General features: G+C 41.5%; 1 protein-coding gene across 1 annotated transcript; it reads right to left on the bottom strand.

Moving 5' to 3' along the window:
• Positions 1-327: 327 nt before the first annotated feature.
• On the bottom strand, positions 328-18,967 carry plpp2b (phospholipid phosphatase 2b). The gene is made up of 6 exons (XM_085152409.1): positions 18,432-18,967; positions 6,202-6,353; positions 5,744-6,006; positions 5,512-5,569; positions 4,370-4,546; positions 328-3,446 (listed from the first exon to the last, which is right to left on the bottom strand). The coding sequence occupies exons 1-6, from the start codon at positions 18,490-18,492 to the stop codon at positions 3,291-3,293; spliced, it is 867 nt and encodes a 288-aa protein (XP_085008535.1). The 5' UTR covers positions 18,493-18,967; the 3' UTR covers positions 328-3,290.
• Between the last annotated feature and the right edge of the window lie 1,585 nt (positions 18,968-20,552).

Raw genomic sequence — 20,552 nt, 5'->3', positions numbered from 1 at the left:
TAATTGTACCAGATGGTTGATTCAGTTAAGTTGGACTAGACTGTAATACAAACCGTTCAGTTTGTCAACAATAAAACTGAAATGAGAGAAAGACTGAGTGTGAGACTTTGATATTAGAGAAAATGAATATTGATAAAGTTTACCTTTATGTACAGAATCTGAATATCGCAAAATATTTTAAAAAATTGCAATAATATCGTATCGTGGGATGTATGGTGATTCCCACCTCTAATATCTATATTATATATGAAATCTATGAAGCTTCAAATCTTATTGTTAACGCTTTTCATAGTCAGTCATGCTAAAGAGACACATTCCAACAATACATTTGAAGTGTAAATTATAACTTTATTTAAAATTTGCTGCTTTAAAGACTATAGATATAACCTATAGGTTACACACAAGCAAGCACAACATGAACCACAGGCACAAGTCGATATATAAACAGAAGTATCAAATCTAAAGTATTAAACCAATAAAGCATACACATGGAGACATATCGCCAGCTGAGAACTTCAGTTTCCAAAAAGCTCGAGGGGAGTCGAACACCACGATACCTCTACACCCTCATCCTCATTTTCTGCCATTCGTCAGGTTGAGTTATATACACATGCTTTAGATATAAGTAGCAAGCACAAGCAGAGCATTGCACATCCGTGCAACCGCTTCCAGATGCTTCTTGTTGTAAATGTGCACTTTAAATGTGTGGAAATCCCTGCGGACCAAGGTTTGCCATAGGATAGCCCACCCCCACCCCCACTACAGCACAGCTTTGGGGCCTCACTGCCAGTTAAGATTCCCTCTGTGTTCTTTTCTCACCAAGTCCATCAGCCTATCAGGTTTGTGGTCTGTCTGATCTATTGTCCATCATCCCTGCGCTTGTTTATACACTGTACAAGATCTACACACGACACCTTACGCACACCATTCATCAGCACAGGAAGGGGAAACGGAACATGGACCAATGTTTGAAGTGGAACCAGAGCAGTGTTACAAGCTTCAAATACACAGCTGGGTATGTAACTCTTCATCATTACAGCAGCCATTTAAGAGCCCTGCCAAGGCATCTGGCATCCGTTTGGACCTGGAATTGGATTTGTTTGTGTAGCAAATCCAACAGGCACCAGTCTGAGAAACCCCGGGCCAAAGCACACTGTACAGGTACGACTAAAACATCCCCACATTTGAAATAAAAGCATACAATTTATATATTAATCATTCTTTTTTGTTGTTGTCTGTTATTTATTTCAAATATAGGCGTATAAACACACACGTCCTTCACAAAACTCAAAAACATGTCTTATAGCATTCATGGGTACAGTATTTGTGGCTCATAGTGGCAAGCTGGGGTGATTGCACAAAAAAACCTTAGAGCTGGCACTTCCAACCTTATAAAAGTACATAAAGAACATTTTATATTCAAAATAACTTATTAACCACTTTCTCGTCCATCTTTGATTATTATTTGCCAAACAAAATTTTTTTTTCTAACAAAAAATTAGAAAAAAAGTGGAAAAGGGACACGAGATAGAGGCAACGTTTCTTAATATTTGATTGATTGTATAGTAGTGGTATGACACATCAAGTCCAGCAGAAATAAAAGCTACAGGCATCAATGGTGTCTGCTACTGCAGTCCATTTCACATAGGTGATAAAAAAAAAATCATTAATCTAATCCACAATTACACGTTTACATTTCAGAAACTTTCCAGTCTGGACACGAGCCTAAAAGCTGAAGATTCGATGTGTCCTCACCTTAGCTCAGTTTCATGCTAAACGTAATGAAATCAGTGATATCACATGACAGTTAGTGACGTCTGCCAACATGAATGAGCACTAATCTAATTAGCGTGTTGTCAGCTGGTAAACCTGTCGAGCACTTTAAGAACAAAATGTTTGTTCTAGCAGAGACACAGATCTGTTTGTACGGCAGTTATGAAACATTACTGGATGTTCTTGTTTCCCATGTTGGTGAACCGGCTCTACAGCTCATGTAAGCAGCTCTGGATGGTCTATAGCTAACGTTTCAGGAGTTTTTTAGGGCCACATGCCAATAAGATTTTAGCCAGAGCCGAAGAAAAACCACCACAAAATCAGCAGTGTAATAAAAAATTATAACAACGTTGTTAATTCGGGTAATATTTACTCAAGCATTTTAAAAATGTGTTTATCAAACGGGCAGCAAGATCCATAGATTTCTGTTGAACGAGGTGACACCGACTCCACGATTTGATCGACTGCCAGGAAAAAACCTGTATTTTAGCTTTTGAGACATGCTGTCAACAGGATGGCATTATATAGGAAAATAAGTTAACCGACAGTCAGAAATTCAGTATTCTTCTACTGTAGGTCCAACAAAACGACATGAATCCACCAACACTTAGAAACATTCCTGCCTGAACATTCTTCTCTTTACAATTATTCTAGACAAATTTGGTTTTCTACTTTCACAAATCAAAAAATACACTCTAATGCTAAAGCTCCATTAATCGGTGTAGTTTTAATTAAAATTAAAGAACTCACTGGAAGTGAAATAGCTGCTTTGAATTCGGAAACCGTGCACAGATTCTGGTGCAGTTTTTGGCACTTTTAGGCTATCACTGCATTCGCTCTGTATAACTGAAATCTAGGTGCTGTCACTGATCCATTCTGGAACAGATAACATGCATGCTGCATAATAATAACAACCCTAATTTGCAAGTAATGAGTAAAGAAAGTAGAATATGTATCAACCCAAATGCAGAGAGACTTTTATCTGACATTTTTTTGTCAGTGTGCTGGAAAAAGACACTGGAAGCTTACGGCTATGGAAACCTGCAGTGCTAACATAGGTAACAATGTTACCCATGTTGCATTTGGTTTGTGTTGTTTCAGTTAATGCAGCTTTTTTTGCTTTACCGTTAATAATGATAGCTTGAAAATCTTTCTCTCTTACAGGAGAAAAGTGTCATGGTTGTGTCTCAGGTGCCTAGGGATGGGCTGCATCCCTCAGATCCAGTGGAGCAGGTGGAAAGTGAGTGGTTGATGCAGAGAAAAGAGGTTGAAAGTTACAGGCCAGAAGTGTAGCTTTTCCTTTCTTTTTTAAAGCACAAATACAAATGGCCGATTGCAAAAATTACCAAAACATTAAAATTTGACACAGTTCCAGGACAGAAGGCATCCTGAAGAGTCAGGATTGCATATAACCCAGGTTATTACCTGATCTAACCAGGTTGAAGCCCCTGGATTTGACGCTATCACACAGGTTTGTGGTCTGCAGGTTTGCAGTCTTTGTTCCTATAAGTTCACTATCACACAGTGCCACGACTGTGGTAGTTGTAATGGTTGCTGTTCTCAGAGTCTGCAATCTGCACGCTGGGTTTCCTTTCTGGTTCCTCACTATCGCGAGTGCCAGGCCTCTTGGAACGTTTAGGACACTTCTCGAAGAAATCCGACACAAAGTGCACCTGCAGAGGAGAGGAAAGGAGAGATTAAGAGGGGACAGAAAAAAGGAAGCCAGACAAGATTGCAGGTCACTTAGAAAATTATTTGTGCTACGGAGATTGGAGTATAAACAAGTAAGGGACACCGAGGAGGTCGGGCAGAGCTGGAAACTGTGATTACACATGTCTGGAGAGGACTGTGAACAGCTGTTAAATGACACACTAACGCAGACTCTCACACACATCAGAGAGGAACACACAGAGAGCAGGCGCAACCCCTGCAGACCATAAAATCCTATGCCCAGGAGGGTCTCTAATTGCGCGCAGCACTGTGAAGGCCAAAGGTGCAGGCTCACATCCCAATTAATCATGCATGGACACACACAGACACACAAACACACGCTCTACCACTCCAGAATTTCCACGAGGCAGAGCTGACAGTGGTTCAATCCTAACAGGGAAGTGGCCAAACAATAAAGAAGCCCAGCTGGATGAAGGAGGTGAATGGACTTGTTACCTGCCAGCTGTGAGTATGTGGGTTTGTATCAAGACACACCATGCTGCTGTCGCATTTCACTCTACTCATGCTTCCTCTCTACATGGCTTTTAACTTTGGGAATAAAATCTATGGCAAAAAAATATGTTTTGAGCTATTCTGCTAACGTTTCCACTAAATGTCATTTTTACGATTTAGACGGTCACACCCGTGTTTGCCTTTCCAGCACTTGGAAACCACAGGACGAAGATGCAAAGTTAATATGTCATCAGGTAGGAAGCTGGTGGTATAAAAAATGTCTCCATGTAATCATAAATTCTCAAGAGGAGAAGTAAAAAGAAAAACTGGCAAAAGTTCCCAGGCGTAAGCTTTTAAAAATAATGGCCGTATTACTATAAAATCACTAATTTTTGTAGCATTTATCTTGTAGGACGTTGCCGTGGAGACTCACATTTAGCAAAGCAACAAGCGCTCCCTGCAGCAGCCCCACCAGCACATCGCTCCAATGGTGCTTGTAATCAGAGACTCGGGTGTAACCCACGTAAACCGCGAAGGCCACCAGGAAGAACTGGATGGTGGGCCGGAGAAGTCTGGCCCACTTTGCCACAAATCTCGCCTGCACGTAAAGCTGGAGGTGGAAACAGAGAGGAAAAAGAGAGCAATGATGCTATTAGCACTGCTGGAACCTAAAAAGGTTATCACACCAATACATAACCAGTTATATTATGGCAACACTGCATCATACATCATAACTCCAATGTGATATGCTAACAAAACAGTAAAGTAGGGAAATTTCTGCCATTTCTAAATGAGCTTAAACTGCAGCACTATCAAGATACTGGTTGGATCCTTTAAAAAAAGCCTATGACTTTGGTGCTTGAGTTTGAAAACAGTAGCTGGCACCTCTCAAATTAGATTTAACTTTAAAAAGGTGCTGAGTACAAATCGAATTTATGTTCTCCACAGACTCAAACCCCATTTATGCTGGAAAGCACCGACGCCAACAAAATATGAATCTGGCAATAGTTAAAAACTCTGCTCGGCTGCTGTTAAAGGTGTAAAAATTGGCATCGCACCACCGTCCGCCTGCCGTGCGGCTACGCTGCATTCAGCACTATAGCGTACTCTTTCAAGGCAGCCCAGAGGACACGGGCTGGATGTCACAGCTGAGCTCTATGTTTGTTTGCAGCATATGCCTGGCAAAACAGAGAGCGCCAAAGACAGGAATGGACACTAGCTGGACGCTCTTTTCTTGGAACTGAAAAAATAAAAGCTGCTTTGCTTGGAGCTCGCTGTCTAGCTGTGGTGCCTTTTAAAACGAAGAGATGGGGCCAAGTGGAATGAGCTGCATAGGCCTGGAAGACAGGTCAGAGCTCGTGCTTTGCCTTCATCATTGCTGGGAAAAGGGTTGCAGACTATTCCAGATTCATTTGTCTCACTACATTCTTCCCCTGGACTCCACTTTTCCCTTTTATGTCTCTGAGTACACATCTAAATGCATGAGAATGCTCTTAAAGGAGCCCAGAGGTTTAGTTTTTTTTAATTGTACAGAGAGATGGGTTTGATTTCTTGAAGCTCACGTTCTGTACTTACCGCTAGGAAAAGCATGCAGTACATGCTAAAAGAGGAGTGACCAGAATAGAAGGACAATCTAGAGAAAAAAAACACAATTCAGATGTAAGTGCTTTACACAGGATATTTGTACAGTAGCATTTTGTAGCATCAATATCATGTAAAATGTGTTAGACCTCCTTTTCACAGTATGTTACAATCTGTGTAAGGTTCTTGTTTCCTCTATAAAGAAACTGATGGAAGTCCCTCCTACCTAGACTCTGTGACATCCTCAGGAGCCCCAGTGCAGTTGATCACCGGCATGTATCCTGTGCAGACTTTCGGTGCACACACTGCCATGAAGTTTGGCCTTGGACGCCCAATTGTGTACTTTGCAAGGTCAGTAAGGGACTGGCTGACAGCTCCTCCAAACAGAAAGGTGCCTACTACCTTGTAGAGTGCAGCTATATACTGATTGAACTGTGTATTAGACTGAATCCTCTGTCTGTAGACCAGATAAGCCTCTCCAGATGAGATCTGAGGAGAGAGAATAAAAAAATCAATTATTTCTTGGGGTTTTTTTTCCACATTTTTCCTCCATTACATAAAAAGTCTTCTCCTACTTCTACATCAACTCATTGTCAAGTTCTGGTAAAGTGCATTCATTTATTTAAGAAAGACCATAGGATCGTGTCAAATGAGTAAAGTCAGCTAGAACAATGTTACACTTACAATGACGAGAGTGCAGCAGATGGTGATAGCTGCCAGCATAGCGGGGGTGATGGTGTCTAGTTTTAGGGGATACTTGATGCTGTCATCATTGCAGTAAATGCCTCTTTGGTATGGCTTGGAGACAATGGTCATAATGATGAAAGGCAGTGCCGCTGGAGGGAAAACAAACCAGATGAACAGTCTTATTATGTTAGACTAATTGCATATCTGGAGAAATTTTGCTCTTGCTGGGATGAGATGGATGCACAGGTGTTCGACTGTGATGTAACAGAAGTTCCTGGGCTTTGGCCGTGATTGGGCGGCACATAAGAGGATCCCGGATCCAAGTTAATGTACTTTAAAATCAAAGAATAATGAGGTAGAAAAACACATTTGGCTATTTTTCTGTATTTTTCAGACATTACCTTGGAGGATGAATTTTTTTTCTAAGGATAAATGGTAAGTTCACAAGGATGAAAACAACCCACAAGGAGAAACACATTTTGTGCTTTAAATGTAGGCAAAAATACACAGTGGGAAATAGATTTTATATTCATGAGCATATGCAAAAAGAAAAAAAAAAGATCAGACATCAGACATATACCCATGTGTACAATATAAACAGTTAAAAAAAACTGTACACAAATTCCTGCAGGCGTGTGGTTGTGTGCAAAATAAGCCCAAATATAGCTGCTTACAGCTCCCCCGAGAACGCATGATGTCCTCGAGAGGTTCAGAAAACTCAATTCCTAAACCACACGCTCACCGTCTTCCTCTCTGTCTAACAGACACTCACTAACAAGCACGTTTCAGAATGTGAAGAACTAATAAACAGTTTCTGAATACATTTTGCAAATTGCTTTTTTGCTCTGTGAATCAAAAACCTGTTCAATTTGCAGAAGCTCAAATGAGACTTGAAGATATGAGACTGCTGAAAAACAGCTGATACTTATTTCTACATCTTAGCAATGTGACCCAATTAAAACGAGCTTCTCTTAGCTGTCTCTGGCGATCCCCTTTCAAGGCTACAATGCAGAGAGGTGAAGAATGACTCTGGGGAGATTTAGACAATATGTGAGACAAAGGCCTTATATGCACAGGTGCAGACACTGGAGGTATTTGATCCAACCTTGGGCTTGTTGATGGGAATAGTAAAGTAATTAATGTTCAAGAAATAACTAATACATTATCCAGTTATTGGTTGGACATATTATATAGCACATATATGAGATATAACATCCTAGAAATGCAGGGAATAAGTATCTTTTGTCCCTTACATGGCACTGCAAATTTGTAGTTTTCAGTGTTGGGAAGGTTACTTTTAAAATGTATTCCATTACAGAATACAGATTACATGCCCCAAAATGTATTCTGTAACGTATTCCGTTACGTTACTCAATGAGAGTAACGTATTCTGAATACTTTGGATTACTTAATATATTATCATGCTGTTTACAACTACATGAATGTACTATTGCTGTGATTTATTACTGTTACTGAAGGTCCGCGGCTCCGAACCGTAGTAAAGGGACCTCTGGCTAATACAGTGGGTTCTGTGTCGGCTCGTAGCCGAAAACTAGCTTTACTTTGTTGTCTGGGTCAACTTTGCTAGCGAGAGACAGAGAGAGGCGTTGAAAGGCTGCTCCAACAGAACTTATTGTTTCGGAGGAAAACACCAACACGGTGTACAGTCGAGTCTTAATAGCTTACTTACAACTGGGCTCGTCAGGCTCTCTTCTTGGCTGCAGTGGTTATTATTATATTTACATGCTTCCAGCTCCCGTTTCTGCTCGATGACAGCTCGTACTTTTCCTTTTTCTCCCTCCCTCGCTCACAGACACATAACGTGTATGGCAGTCCATTCTCCCTGCAGCACGGACTACACTGCCCATGATGCTACATTCTTTAGAGCTATACCTGTAGCATTCTGCCTATTAGCTTAGCACAACAACAACAGGCGCTCTCTCACCCAGGAAACACGCAGAGAGAGAGAGCGTCACCCTGTAACCATGGCAACCGTAACGCTGCCACCTGGAACAACAGAAAGTAGCTGTCAAACAAAACCCAAACAGGCCTGACCTGCGACAATATGAAACAGGGAAGTACCGCCATGTAATCCATTTATTCAACAAAGTAACTGTATTCTAAATACCACCTTTTTAAACGGTAACTGTAACGGAATACAGTTACTCATATTTTGTATTTTAAATACGTAACGGCGGTACATGTATTCCGTTACTCCCCAACACTGGTAGTTTTATAGGGTTACGGGTATTTCTGACATTCATTAGAGAAGTCAAAGACTAAACAATCAACTGACAAATGGCTGAAAACGATCAGGTGTTCCAGCCCTAGTAAAGAATGTGTTCTCCACCCTAATACCCACTACTGCTATCCATAGCAGGCAGACAGTCTTGGGCCCACTGTGAAAATACCAAGCGCCTGCATGCGAAATGCAACAAAAACAGCAACGCAAAAGCATCGAAAGAACTTGAAAAGTTCACTCACCAATAGCATTGAATTTCTGTGTAAATGAACTGTGCACCCCTCCCATTTAAGAGCAAAAAAAAGTCTGCCCTTGACATATTTCTAGGAAGACTTCCAGTGAGCCTGACTGATGAGAGACTATTAAGACTGAAACTAAAGGAAAATATACAACAGGAAGGCGGATTGGGAGTCAGCTGAGATAAATGCTCTGTTGATTCCATGTTTAATTCCACCTCGTGACAGATATAGGAGAACAGCCTACTGCAAATGTATGAACACTGTCACAAAGAAAAGCACTACTCAGTTTGAAAGTGGACCCGAAAACTGTCACTTCAGTACATTTAACAACTCGGTGAAATTCTTAGAAATACCCATAGCTATTGTTCGGTATTCTCGGCAACAGGCCGTGTATGATGACAGAAGAAGAATAACATGCACTTGATCTTATCTCTCTATGTCGAAGGTGACACGGGATGAGATGGGATATAGAGACATGTCGCCTGCACACCTGTGGACGAAGGGTTTTATGGGCTCGGTGAGCAAAGGCAGCAGCAAAATACAGGCTTTGTGCTGAGAGCAGGATAAACAATAGTGCTCAATTGGATAAACACATGATTGTGCATTGACCCCTGCTGACCTGGCCTTGATGGAGCTGGATTTAGACTAGACAAACATTGAAGGAAAAAAAAGTAGAGATGTTACCTTTAACAAAGACAGTGTTCAGTCACAAAGTAACTGTTTTTAAAAGCCTTTTGCCAGACTAGTCAGGGCGATCGTGGTTCAAGAGTTGGGAGTTCGCCTTGTAATCGAAAGGTTGCTGGTTTGAGCCCCGGCTCGGACAGTCTCGGTCGTTGTGTCCTTGGGCAAGACACTTCACCTACCGCCTAGTGGTGTTGGCCAGAAGGGCCGATGGCGCGATATGGCAGCCTCGCTTCTGTCAGCCTGCCCCAGGGCAGCTGTGGCTACAACTGTAGCTGCCTCCACCAGTGTGTAAATGGGTGGATGACTGGGTGTGTAAAGCGCTTTGGGGTCCCTAGGCGGGACTAGTAAAAGCGCTATACAAATACAGGCCATTTACCATTTAGTCTTTCTAATCAAAGTACCCTGGGGAGGGCGTGGGAAGGTTTCCCACTACCCGTAAAAACAATCAGAAACACTTTCCAAAACATGCAACTATTGTTACATGCAGCAGCCATAAAATATTAACTAATTTTAGTGCGTACAGGCAGTTTAAGTGCATTTACCCCCTTTCTAATACCAGTAACATTACAAGCAGCAGCTGGTTGTCACCTTTCACTGTGCGGCAGATTCCCACCAATCACTGCATGAGCACAGGACCCCAGTGTGCAGGATGTGGTAAACCAGGATTTTAAAGTCCTATTCCACACATTTTCCTGTTACAGCCACCAAATCCTGTCTGTGATAACTGTCGTGTAATACAGTCTCTGATATTTAACTAACATCCTGTCTGAAGCACCACAGGGGAGCTCGCCGATGCAGATTTACTGATGTGGCTTTTGGGTGGCAGCTTATCCATCTGTATCCTGCATCCTGCTACCAGCTGGAAAGAATGGAGCAAACTTAAAAAAAAACCAACAACTACTACTTTTTATTTCTCTGCGGAGTCAGGAAAAAATAGTTGCACTAAAATCAGAGTCAGGTTTAAATGAAACCTGCCTCCACGAATACATAACACCAAGTTTGAAGGTTTTTATAAGATTGGCCTAGACAAACTCTAGAGAAAAGTTTATTTGCCTAACACAGAATGGTGAATGTCAAGCAGCAGTACAACATAATTATTTCTATGCTGGAGTCGCGTGATAGAACCAGGCCATTAATCACAGCAAAGCAGCAGAAGAATTAAGGGGGAAAAAACCTTTAAAATGATGTGCCAGCTAATGAAATATCGCACAAATTCACACAAGGCTAAACAGCTTTTGCACGTCCATCATCACCATTATTCTACCGCCTGCAAAAATGTATTCATCTCATCAGCTCAATATCTTTATGTTTTTTAATGCTTACTAAATCCTCTTAACAGGACAGGGTTTATGGACTGAGTGAAGTCAGCCTGCAGGTCTTAAAAAGCCCCTCTGACTTGTAAAAAAAAGTATTAATTTTTCATGTCTGTTTTCATCCACGAAGCACTAATTCAGCTGACACCTGCCTTTAACTTTTAAGTCATGAATCAGAAGCTCAGATGAAAAGGGGGGGAAAACGGCAGAAATAAAATGATGTAAGGAGTCTGGACTGCTCTCATGGGCAAAATAAACGGTACGCCCTGAGGTGCGTACGCGAGTGTGTCTCATGAGCAGTCCCCCTGCGTATAATATCTGCAAGAAACAAACCAGCCAGTCTCTGGAAAAGCAGACATACTCCAACACAGTTTTCAGACAAAATTAGACCCATCGGCATACCACGAGACAATCCCACAACCCAAACTGACATTGCTCCAGAGCTGCCTCCACTTAAAGACCGAGCAGCGTCTCTGACTCTACTGGAGATTTTTCTGTTGAGAAAATCTGAAAGAACACAGAATACATGGAAGTAACAATAAAAACAGTAGATTTATTTCTTTAGCGTGCGGAAAGCCTTGTTTTGGAATGTTTCCTCCAAAGATTGAGGGAGGAAAATGTGGCCAGGAAACGCTCCTGCCTGAGCCTCTAATGTGCAGTCCTTCTGCCTCCGTTTAAAGACTTTAGAGTCTTTGGTTCCACTTTGCAGTAATACCTTAGTGACTCCCACTGCTACAATGGATACTAGAGCAAAATGAAGCTATATGAGAGTAACTGAGAATGACTGTCTGAAGAATCCAGCTCAGTCAGAGGGAGATTTCTGCATTAATTGATACATGAACAACAGCAGCGTGTTCATTCTTTCCACCGCTGCTGAATCACATCCTCTCCCCCTGCTTCTCTATCATGCTTAAAGCCGTTCATTCTTCTCTTTCTGTCACTCACTGGATCACAGTGTCCTCCCACACACTTCTCCCTCTGTTGTAAATATAGAGGCCTCACTGGGTGATGCTTTATTTAGCTGGTAGATGTGCAATTATGCAGGACCATTTGGACCACAATCGCACTCTGGTGCTGACATTCAAGGCCCGTCACATCCTCTGCTAGCTTAGGTCTTTTTCTTCCCTTCCCCTTTTCATGTCTACATGTATTTGCTGTACAGGGTCCATTTTTCTGCCGCGGAGACCTTAGTCCCTTGAGTCAAACTGCCATGATTATCTGGAAGTCACAGTTTGAGAATAACTGACACCTACTCACCGTGGTTTCTCTGACATAACTTGCTGCACCTGCGTAACCGCACAGATGGACAATTATGTTCCCTAATTTGAAAAACATACAGTCTGGGTTTTTATTATGCATACCTAAAGAGTGCATAGCCTGTGTGTGGCGTGAGACGGGTGTTCCCATGCCCTTAGGCTGCCCTGCGGGGCCTAAAACTTTCCTTCGGGGTCGTAGCTGGAACATTTGCCCTTCCATCTAATTTCTTCCACTCTGGTTTCCTGCCTTTGCAGCATGAAGGTCACCTTCTTCTTATTGTATTTCTAGCCTTCTTTTCTTCCTGTTGACAGTTTTACTTTCATCTCACATTTCACCACTTCTTAGAAATCTGTGTCACTCTTTAGTCATTTACTCAATTCCTGACTGCTTCCAATTCCACCCTGTGTGGATGAGGACAGAGGGAGGCTTCTCCTCCCCGCCGCTGCCTTTCTTTTAGCTGGAGTGTTTCCACTTTTTATTCCTTTGAATAAAAAATTCTCTCCTTCGTTTGTTCCCTCCAGTTCAAACATGTTTTTATGTCAAAGCAGGTCATGCTTGCACAAATTATATATAAAGCAATAAATAACCTGCTTCCTGACAATATTCTAAAAATGTTTTCTGAAAGGGAACGGGGATACAATTTGAGGAGGGAATTAAATTTAAAACATCCTTGTATTAGTACAACATTAAAAAGTTTTTGCATCTCTGTGTGTGGAGTGAAGCTGTGCAACAGACTAAGTAAAGATATAAAGCAATGTCAGAGCATGGCGCAGTTTAAAAAGCGGTTTAAGGAGATGGTTTTTACAGGGTACAGGGAGGAGGTAGAGATTTGATAGGGTGTTCTTGTCTAATATTTTCATGTGTGTGCGGGTGCACGGGTATGTTGGTGTATCTATCTATATATAAAAATATATATAAATAAATATATAAAAAAATAAATATATAAATATATAAAAAAATAAATATATAAATATATAAAAAAATAAATATATAAATATATAAAAAAATAAATATATATAAATATATAAAAAAATAAATATATATAAATATATAAAAAAATAAATATATATAAATATATAAAAATATATATATAAATATATAAAAATATATATATAAATATATAAAAAATATATATATATAAAAAAATATAAATATATAAATATATAAATAAAAAGAATAATAATTTAAAAAGAAATACACATGACATATAATGTAATTGCAAGGAGGTATTTCTGTAGTCTATTGATTACTAGATAGTGGAAAAGGGGTGGGATTAAATAAGCTTATGCTTCTTCCTGAACAGCTTTTTGAACATGAAAGTTATTTGTAGTTGTGGTTGCTCGTTTTCTTTTTGTTTTGCTTTGTTTATTTGTCTCTTTTAGTTCTATGTTGTTGTACTTTTTTAACATGTTCAAAATAAAGATTCAATCAAAATCAAAATCAAAATGCTCGAGAAGATGTGTTGCAGTTAAAAAACCAGCTAAAGCTCTCTCTCCTTCTAACTGTCGCCCCTCCAAGCTGGACTGACTAATGTGGAAGGTATGTGCTGAGCCTACAACCTCTGCCGCCGTAGGCCTCTGGAATTCTAATTCACAAGAGGAACGCCCAACTTTACCAGTCACACCAAATCCTGCTGCTGCTGCTGTGGTCCATTCTTTCTTTTTAATCCCACTGTTTCACTCCGTCCATCATTTACGCGTGCTTAGCTTCAAGCAGAGCAGAAGGAGACATGGCGGCAGGCGAGGCTGTGCGAGTGGTGGGAGAGCAGCTAAATCTGGGTGAGCAATCAAAGAGTCTGGGTTTGGAGGGGATCAAAGAAGTAGGCCACACAGGTTTCAACCTAAACCAGAAAAGGCCTGCGGGAGGAGTTAAAAGGCAGTCTGATGTGTGCAGCTACAATGAATGATCCTGACCTTACTAAATAAGCTGCTGCTGCCTTGCTGTGTCGTACTTTATCCTGTATATATTTGATGTTGCCTTTATACGTTCCCAGTTTGTTTGGATTAGTCCTTAAAATCTAGTTTGGCTCGACATTAGCAAGAAACACGTCTTTTAGACTGCGTTTGGCTTATTTACGGCTCGTATCTTTTTCTAGTGATCAAACAGCACTGTTTACATTTTTGACACTCGAGGTTTTATATGATGTCAGTGACAGCAGTGAGCACAGCAGCCCCAAACACCTGCTGTTCATCATTCAGGAAAAAAAAGGTTACATAAGGAGAAAAGTGCTTATAGAGCTTATTCCAGAGTGCACGAATTGGGCGGTTACACCAAAACAAAGATTATTTTGAACTGTGAATCATGCTAAGCTCTGGTAAAGTCCAAAATAATAACGTAGATCTGCAAAGAGCAGTGGGTATCCTGTAATAAACATCAATAAATATACAGAAAAATAGAATATTGGATGTCGATATGGCAGAGCTACATATAAGAACATACAAATAAAAACTGTAGAAACAAACAGTCAAAAATAATCAACGTATGCCTATAAAATACCTGAATTCCACGCTCAACCTCACTTGCAACGATTTTAAATAATTTGAATATCAGCGACCAAAATATAAAGAAACTAAGTTGTCTCAGTGGAACGTGTCTGTTTGTTTAAAAGGGCTTCAGTTTCCATGACATGGCTCTCCTAAGGAAAACCATTCCCATCAAGCATCTTCATAGCTTTGCTCTGAGAACTCAAGCCAATCAGTCTTACCAACAGAAACCACACGAGAGGCCCGGCTCCCAGGAGACGCCGCTGGATGGCTTCACCGACAAACTAACAAGGGTTGGCAAGCAACACAGCAAGGGGACAGAGTGCGTTAAGAGTAATGAAATGCGTAGAAAGTCTGTGAGCAAGCGCTATTGTATGTGTCACTGTGATTGTGACAGCCCGTTCTCACTCCCGAGGCGTAACATGCCGACGTTTTGTCACGTCCCGCGGCGTTCCCGAGGAAGGCGAAAGGAGACCTTCGGCGTTCTTATGGTACGCGGCGGGTTATGGCTGAAATCCAGTGCAATGACGCTCCCGCGGTAATAGACGTTCCAGCCCTAAACCTAACCTTATCCCTAGCCCCAACCATAACCTTTTTCCTGACCTTAACCAGGACTTTAATGATGTTAAATAGCGTGTTTCTGAGCGATTTGAAGAAAAAGAGCGAACATGTGTAGATTGAGTCCATACGGTTCTCATATTTCCGAGGTCGTCATTTAGGAACGTGGTGGGTAGCCGAAAACGTAATATGTTGACGATTTGTCACCTAGCGTAAAATGTTACGCTTTGGGAGTGAGAACGTGGATTGTGATCATATAAAATATGAGAACAACTTGATATGTGCAGGTCAATCAAAAACTCTGCTGCCATTGTTCTTTAGGTGTGCAATGCAAAAGAAACCAACAAATGCAGAGTGATAAGTGATAAATATACAATTCTCTGAAAACAAAATGATAAAATACTGTAAATCTTAGAGATGGGATCCAGCCCCGTGACCCTTATAAGAATAAGCAGAAGGAGCCCGTTCTCACTCCCGAGGGTAACATGCCAACGTTTTGTCACGTCCCACGGGGTTCCTGAGGAACCCGAAAGGAGACCTTCGGCGTTCTTATGGTACGCGGCGGGTTATGGGCGAAATCCAGTGCAATGACGCTCCCGCGGTAATAGACGTTCCAGCCCTGTTACCCTAGCCCTAACCATAACCTTTTTCCTGAGCTTAACCAGGACTTTAATGATGTTAAATAGCGTGTTTCTAAGCGATTTGAAGAAAAAGAGCGAACATGTGTAGATTGAGTCCATACGGTTCTCATATTTCCTCATTTTTCCGAGGTCGTCATTTAGGAACGTGGTGGGTAGCCGAAAACGTAATATGTTGACGATTTGTCACCTAGCGTAAAATGTTAGCTTTGGGAGTGAGAACGTGTTGGCAGAAGAGATGGATGGACTCTAACACCGTTTTAAGAAATGCAGGTATGTTTCTGAAGGTTAAAATGAAAAAAAGGAACTTTTCCATACTGTACAATACATACATAACACGTTTTGTAAGCGGGTCAGCAAACAATGACACAGAACAGGTTTGTCACAATCTTACAGACAATAACGAGCGGACACATGGGAAAACAAGAATGTGTTGGCAGTGCCTCGCCCCAAGGCCATTTAGTCTATTAGTAATGTGCTTGATAGTGTATTATCAAGCACATTACTCACAATTCAAAATGTCATTAATTTTTCCAACAGGAGCACCCATGAAACGAGGTGAGCTGTGACATACATGTTACACCTGCAGAGCTGTGGGCAGGGAGAGGTTAAAACCCGAGCTTTCCTTTCTCGAGCCAACACCCAATATCTATTTGTGCTGAGTGTAGACTTACACAGACGGGGTAGGGAGCGTGGGAGGAAGGGAGGAAGAATAGACGAAGAACTGAGGCCAGAAGCTCACAATAAACAAGAAATTCGAAACCAAGGTAGCTCTTTGACGAGTACAACAACCTCAAATGTCCCTCACAAAAAAAACAGAGACAGGAGGCTTAAACTAGACAAATAATACACAATACGACAGACCTCGAGTAGGAAGGAAACAGTAAACTACCACAAACCAGCTATTTTACACCACATTCATCCATTAAGGTGCTCAGTAACTGTGTTGTGGACTGTATTAAACAAAAAACCACAACAAAAGAGACAGAGGCACATCTATTCATATGATACCAACAGTTATCAGTGTAATTTGACCTGGGCAGGGCCGGGTGAAAGAGATAGAGAGCACGCCAAAGAAATCTTTCTTTCATGTTACCATTGATTTTGGCCTTTGGATTCCTGAACAAAGGATAGATGAAGGCAGTCTGCTGAATGTGAGACATATTTGAGCAAAAGTCCAGAGAGAAGAAAAAGGCAGACGCTGATTTGAAAGGCTCGCAAATTCAAGAAATGTAAACAGTCTGAAAATGCAGAAGAAACCCAACTCAACACTGTTTCCATCCAGGCTAATGGTCAGCATAATTATAAGCTCTATCGTGTTGTTATTACACGCCTGGGGAAACCTCACATAAACTTGGGGTTGACTTGACGATTATTTGGGTGAATGACATAGGTGGCAGAAGGGAAAGCAGAGGCAAAAAGGGTGGGATAATCCATCGAGATCTGAGCAACCATCCGACCAACCCAACCCAGACATTAATCCCAGACTTGTGACAACCAAATGGTAAGGCTTATCATGTTCAGCAGTCTGTGGGTATTCCCACTGATGGAAAATACTCCTAAACTCTTTGTAAAGCCTGGGATGGCGTGGGAGTGTCCTGAACTCCTTCCTCTTTTGTACCTCGCTGGTAGAACCGAGACAAAACATGTGATACACAAGGTGCCAAACACCAGACCGTTGCAAAACAGATGGCTGTCGTGCTCATGTGGCATTAACACAGTGAACCAAGCTCCCACCACACTGGTATATTCCACATGTGCATATTATCCTTGTGTCCGCATCTGAAAACAACTTCTTCTGGAAGTGTCAGCTCAGAGTTTTTATGTTTGTTGTTTTTTTTTTTGGTTTGATAAAGTTGATCTAATCGTTATCTTTATGATGAAAACATTTGGCAGATTATTAAACTTTTTTTTTTTGGCATTTCTATTTATATGTTTTTAACAAACCCCCCTTTAAGTCTCAGCTAATTATTAAAAGATTCATACGTCTGTCAAAAGTCTGTTTGTACATTGTTGTTTTCATCATGCAAATCTGAACACTGTGACATTAATATTTCCACCCTCGTGTTCCATACCTTGAAGATGAATGTCAAAAGACACTCAGTGTGGAAAGCTGTTACTACAATGTTTGTTTATATGGTGCATTTTCTGACACTATCCAGAGGAGGGGGACGAATTCTGCCTGAAGTTAAACGCGGAACATCCGTTTCCGAGCGCAGCAGAAAGTCAAACGAGAAGCAGTCTTTTTAGGATTCCTGGCAGACAAAATATGTGGAATAAGCGGGGCGCACACATGCGTATCAGATTTCCATAAACAAATATTCTGCTTCCTGGCGCACTGTAAAGTCCTGCGAAGTTTTGGTGAGTAGGTTGGAGCATGCAGCCTTGCGAGGAGGATGACACTGAGATTTCCTCTTATGTTCTGCCATGGTGCAATTGCACCAACATTTAAGGCCGGGACGTTATCCCAGCCCGGATCTCCATAAACAAAGTGAGTGACAGGCTGCTCATTTAGCGCCAGACCCGAGTGTGGCAGTCCAGCTGCTGGATCAGCAACAGAGATTTAAATCAGGAGCCATCCAGAAAACCTTTTGTCTGATTAAAAAAAAAAAGTTTAACGTGCAAATAAACAAACATCGCTGAGTTCCCATTACTACAAGAGACTCTAAGCTGCTGTTATCGGTGCAAAACACACACAAAAAATGCGAATTATGAGAAGAAACGGATGTAGCCACAAATATATTACCGGCGACGCCTGCCGACTTTTGCGCATTGTCCGTGTGCTAAATAAAAGGAACAGGTTGTTAACTTACCAGCTGTAACGCACAGCACATCCACCACCACGAACAGCTTCTTCTTCTTCTGATCCTTCATTTTCTTTCCGCTAATTTACTTTATAATCAGAAACTTTGAGAGATGATTTCTTTCTTGAATAAAGTAAACAAGTCCATCTGAGTTCGTTCACTCAGAAACGTACAAGTAACTCTAAAAACAAAGGGTAACCTGTACAACGAGTTCTTCCGGGATCCTGGTTCGTACCTGTGCTGCGATGACAGTGACTGCGGAGGTGTGTAAGTTTCTTATAGCGCCACTTTATCCAAACTCCTTTCGGAGCAGCACACCTCTGAGGCTCCGCGTCCTTTTGCGCACATAACTGATTTGGGTATCAAATAAAGACCATCCGATTGAACAGTGACGGAGGCGTCCGCAGAATCCAGAATAAACTCTTTACTCCGGTCAAACCACGCCACTGCTCCTGATCCCTCCTCCTCGCTTCCTCGTCTGGCTCTTCTCTTCATCCGATCGCCACCAGGCACCGAGCTTTTGCGCACATGTGCGCAGAAAACAGGGAGGAAGACGTTTTTTTTCTCTTTGTGCTTTTGCCAGTGTTACGCCTTTCATGTGTTCAGTAGAGACGACTCAATCGCTGCTTTAATTGGAGCTGAAAAAGTACACTCAGATTTAAAATATGAAGGAAGGAGGAAGATGCCATTTCCCGAAACGGATAAATGTATTAACAGAAGGAATTGACTGATGGGGTTAATTATTAACGTTTACTTAAATGAACTAAAGCAGCCTCACGTGAATATCCAGCTCCCATTTCTTAAATCACACCCACACAACAAACTTGGTGCCCTTTTCTCTCGAGATCTTTCTTCCCCCAAACCCCTCTCACACATATAAAAGACAGATATTAAAATATGGCTAAGAAGTAAACATATTAGCCAACCCTTTTATACCAGTTAGGACTGAGCACACTTGGTAGAAGACAGAATTTTCATCCCAACAAACAAAACCAGGGAGATTTTTACAAGGCATCCTGCGGCTGAAGCAAAATTAGCATGACTTTACATCAGTAGGACTCCAGGCCACAGTGCTCTATGCCCCAGGCAGTCGGGATGTTTCCCCACCGCCAGTCATTACAAGGTTTGCTGTCTGCGTGCAGTCATGTGCGTAGAGCTTTAAGTCATGAGTGTGCATTGACAGTTCACTCTGTTTGCATGACAAACACCACGTTTACCCCCCGAAGTATATTAGTTCAGCATCCTTGAGTTAAGCAGATAATCTTGCATGCACGCACTGAAGCTTTACTTGAATTTTACACGTTTGTAAGCAGTAAAATCAACTCAGTAGATAAATTAAAATGTTAAAGCGTGCAAAGTAAACATCAATAACACGCAGAACAACAGAGAGCTGCATACTTGGAGTCATTTTAAAGCTATGGCTTCTCTGCCCCCTTCTGGTTGTTCCTAACCATAGACTGCTTCTTTTAGGTGCCAGAAGAAGCCAGAAATATGATCCTCCCCCCCAAACCCAGTCGCCCCCAGTTTACAGTGCTGAAGCTAGAAACTGGGATTCACAGAGTCATTCATATACTGAGCAGGCAAGAGCTTCACAAGTGTAGTGAATGAATGGTTGTGGTACTTGTTCATGCTCAACAATCCAGATAAGGAAATCCCATCTGGACATAGAAATGCTGCATCCAGATGAACAGAATCAAATTTCAGGTATAACATTAAATATGTACACTGACCTGAGCGTGTAGATCAGTGAGTTATGCTGATCCACTGCAGAGGATGTGGTGGCAAAGATGACATTTGTAGCAATTTATAATGTTCCTCTCCAAAAGTTGATTCTGTTCATCTGGACGTAGCGTTTTCTGGGAGAAACGTTTCGTCACTCATCCAAGTGACTTCTTCAGTCTCAGCTGACTGCAGGTTTCTAATCTTATAAACAGGACATTTGCATAATGACTGAAACCAGCCCACTGAAGGAACAATGGGCTGCGAGGTCAGTTCCTTAATCATAATTATGCAAATTCTCATGACCATTGATCAACAACCACTGACCAAAACCCACTGATCAAAGACCACTGATCAATGGCCATGAGTCCCATTCACAGAGTTGGGGAATGGCTGCAATCACAGCATTGT

The sequence above is a fragment of the Neolamprologus multifasciatus genome, chromosome 23 (assembly GCF_963576455.1).
Source record: "Neolamprologus multifasciatus chromosome 23, fNeoMul1.2, whole genome shotgun sequence".
Taxonomy (NCBI): domain Eukaryota; kingdom Metazoa; phylum Chordata; class Actinopteri; order Cichliformes; family Cichlidae; genus Neolamprologus; species Neolamprologus multifasciatus.
Note: the sequence above shows the minus strand (reverse complement) of the source record. Positions and strands in the feature narration are given on the sequence as shown.

Bases quoted from the DNA above. Each gene is read 5' to 3' on its own strand.
- plpp2b (XM_085152409.1), bottom strand. From the start codon at position 18,492: ATGAAGGATCAGAAGAAGAAGAAGCTGTTCGTGGTGGTGGATGTGCTG. The intron at 4,547-5,511 runs GTAAGTACAGAA...TTCCACCTCCAG, and splicing joins ACTGCATGCTTTTCCTAGCG to CTTTACGTGCAGGCGAGATT. The intron at 3,447-4,369 runs GTGAGTCTCCAC...TCTCCTCTGCAG, and splicing joins CGCTTGTTGCTTTGCTAAAT to GTGCACTTTGTGTCGGATTT.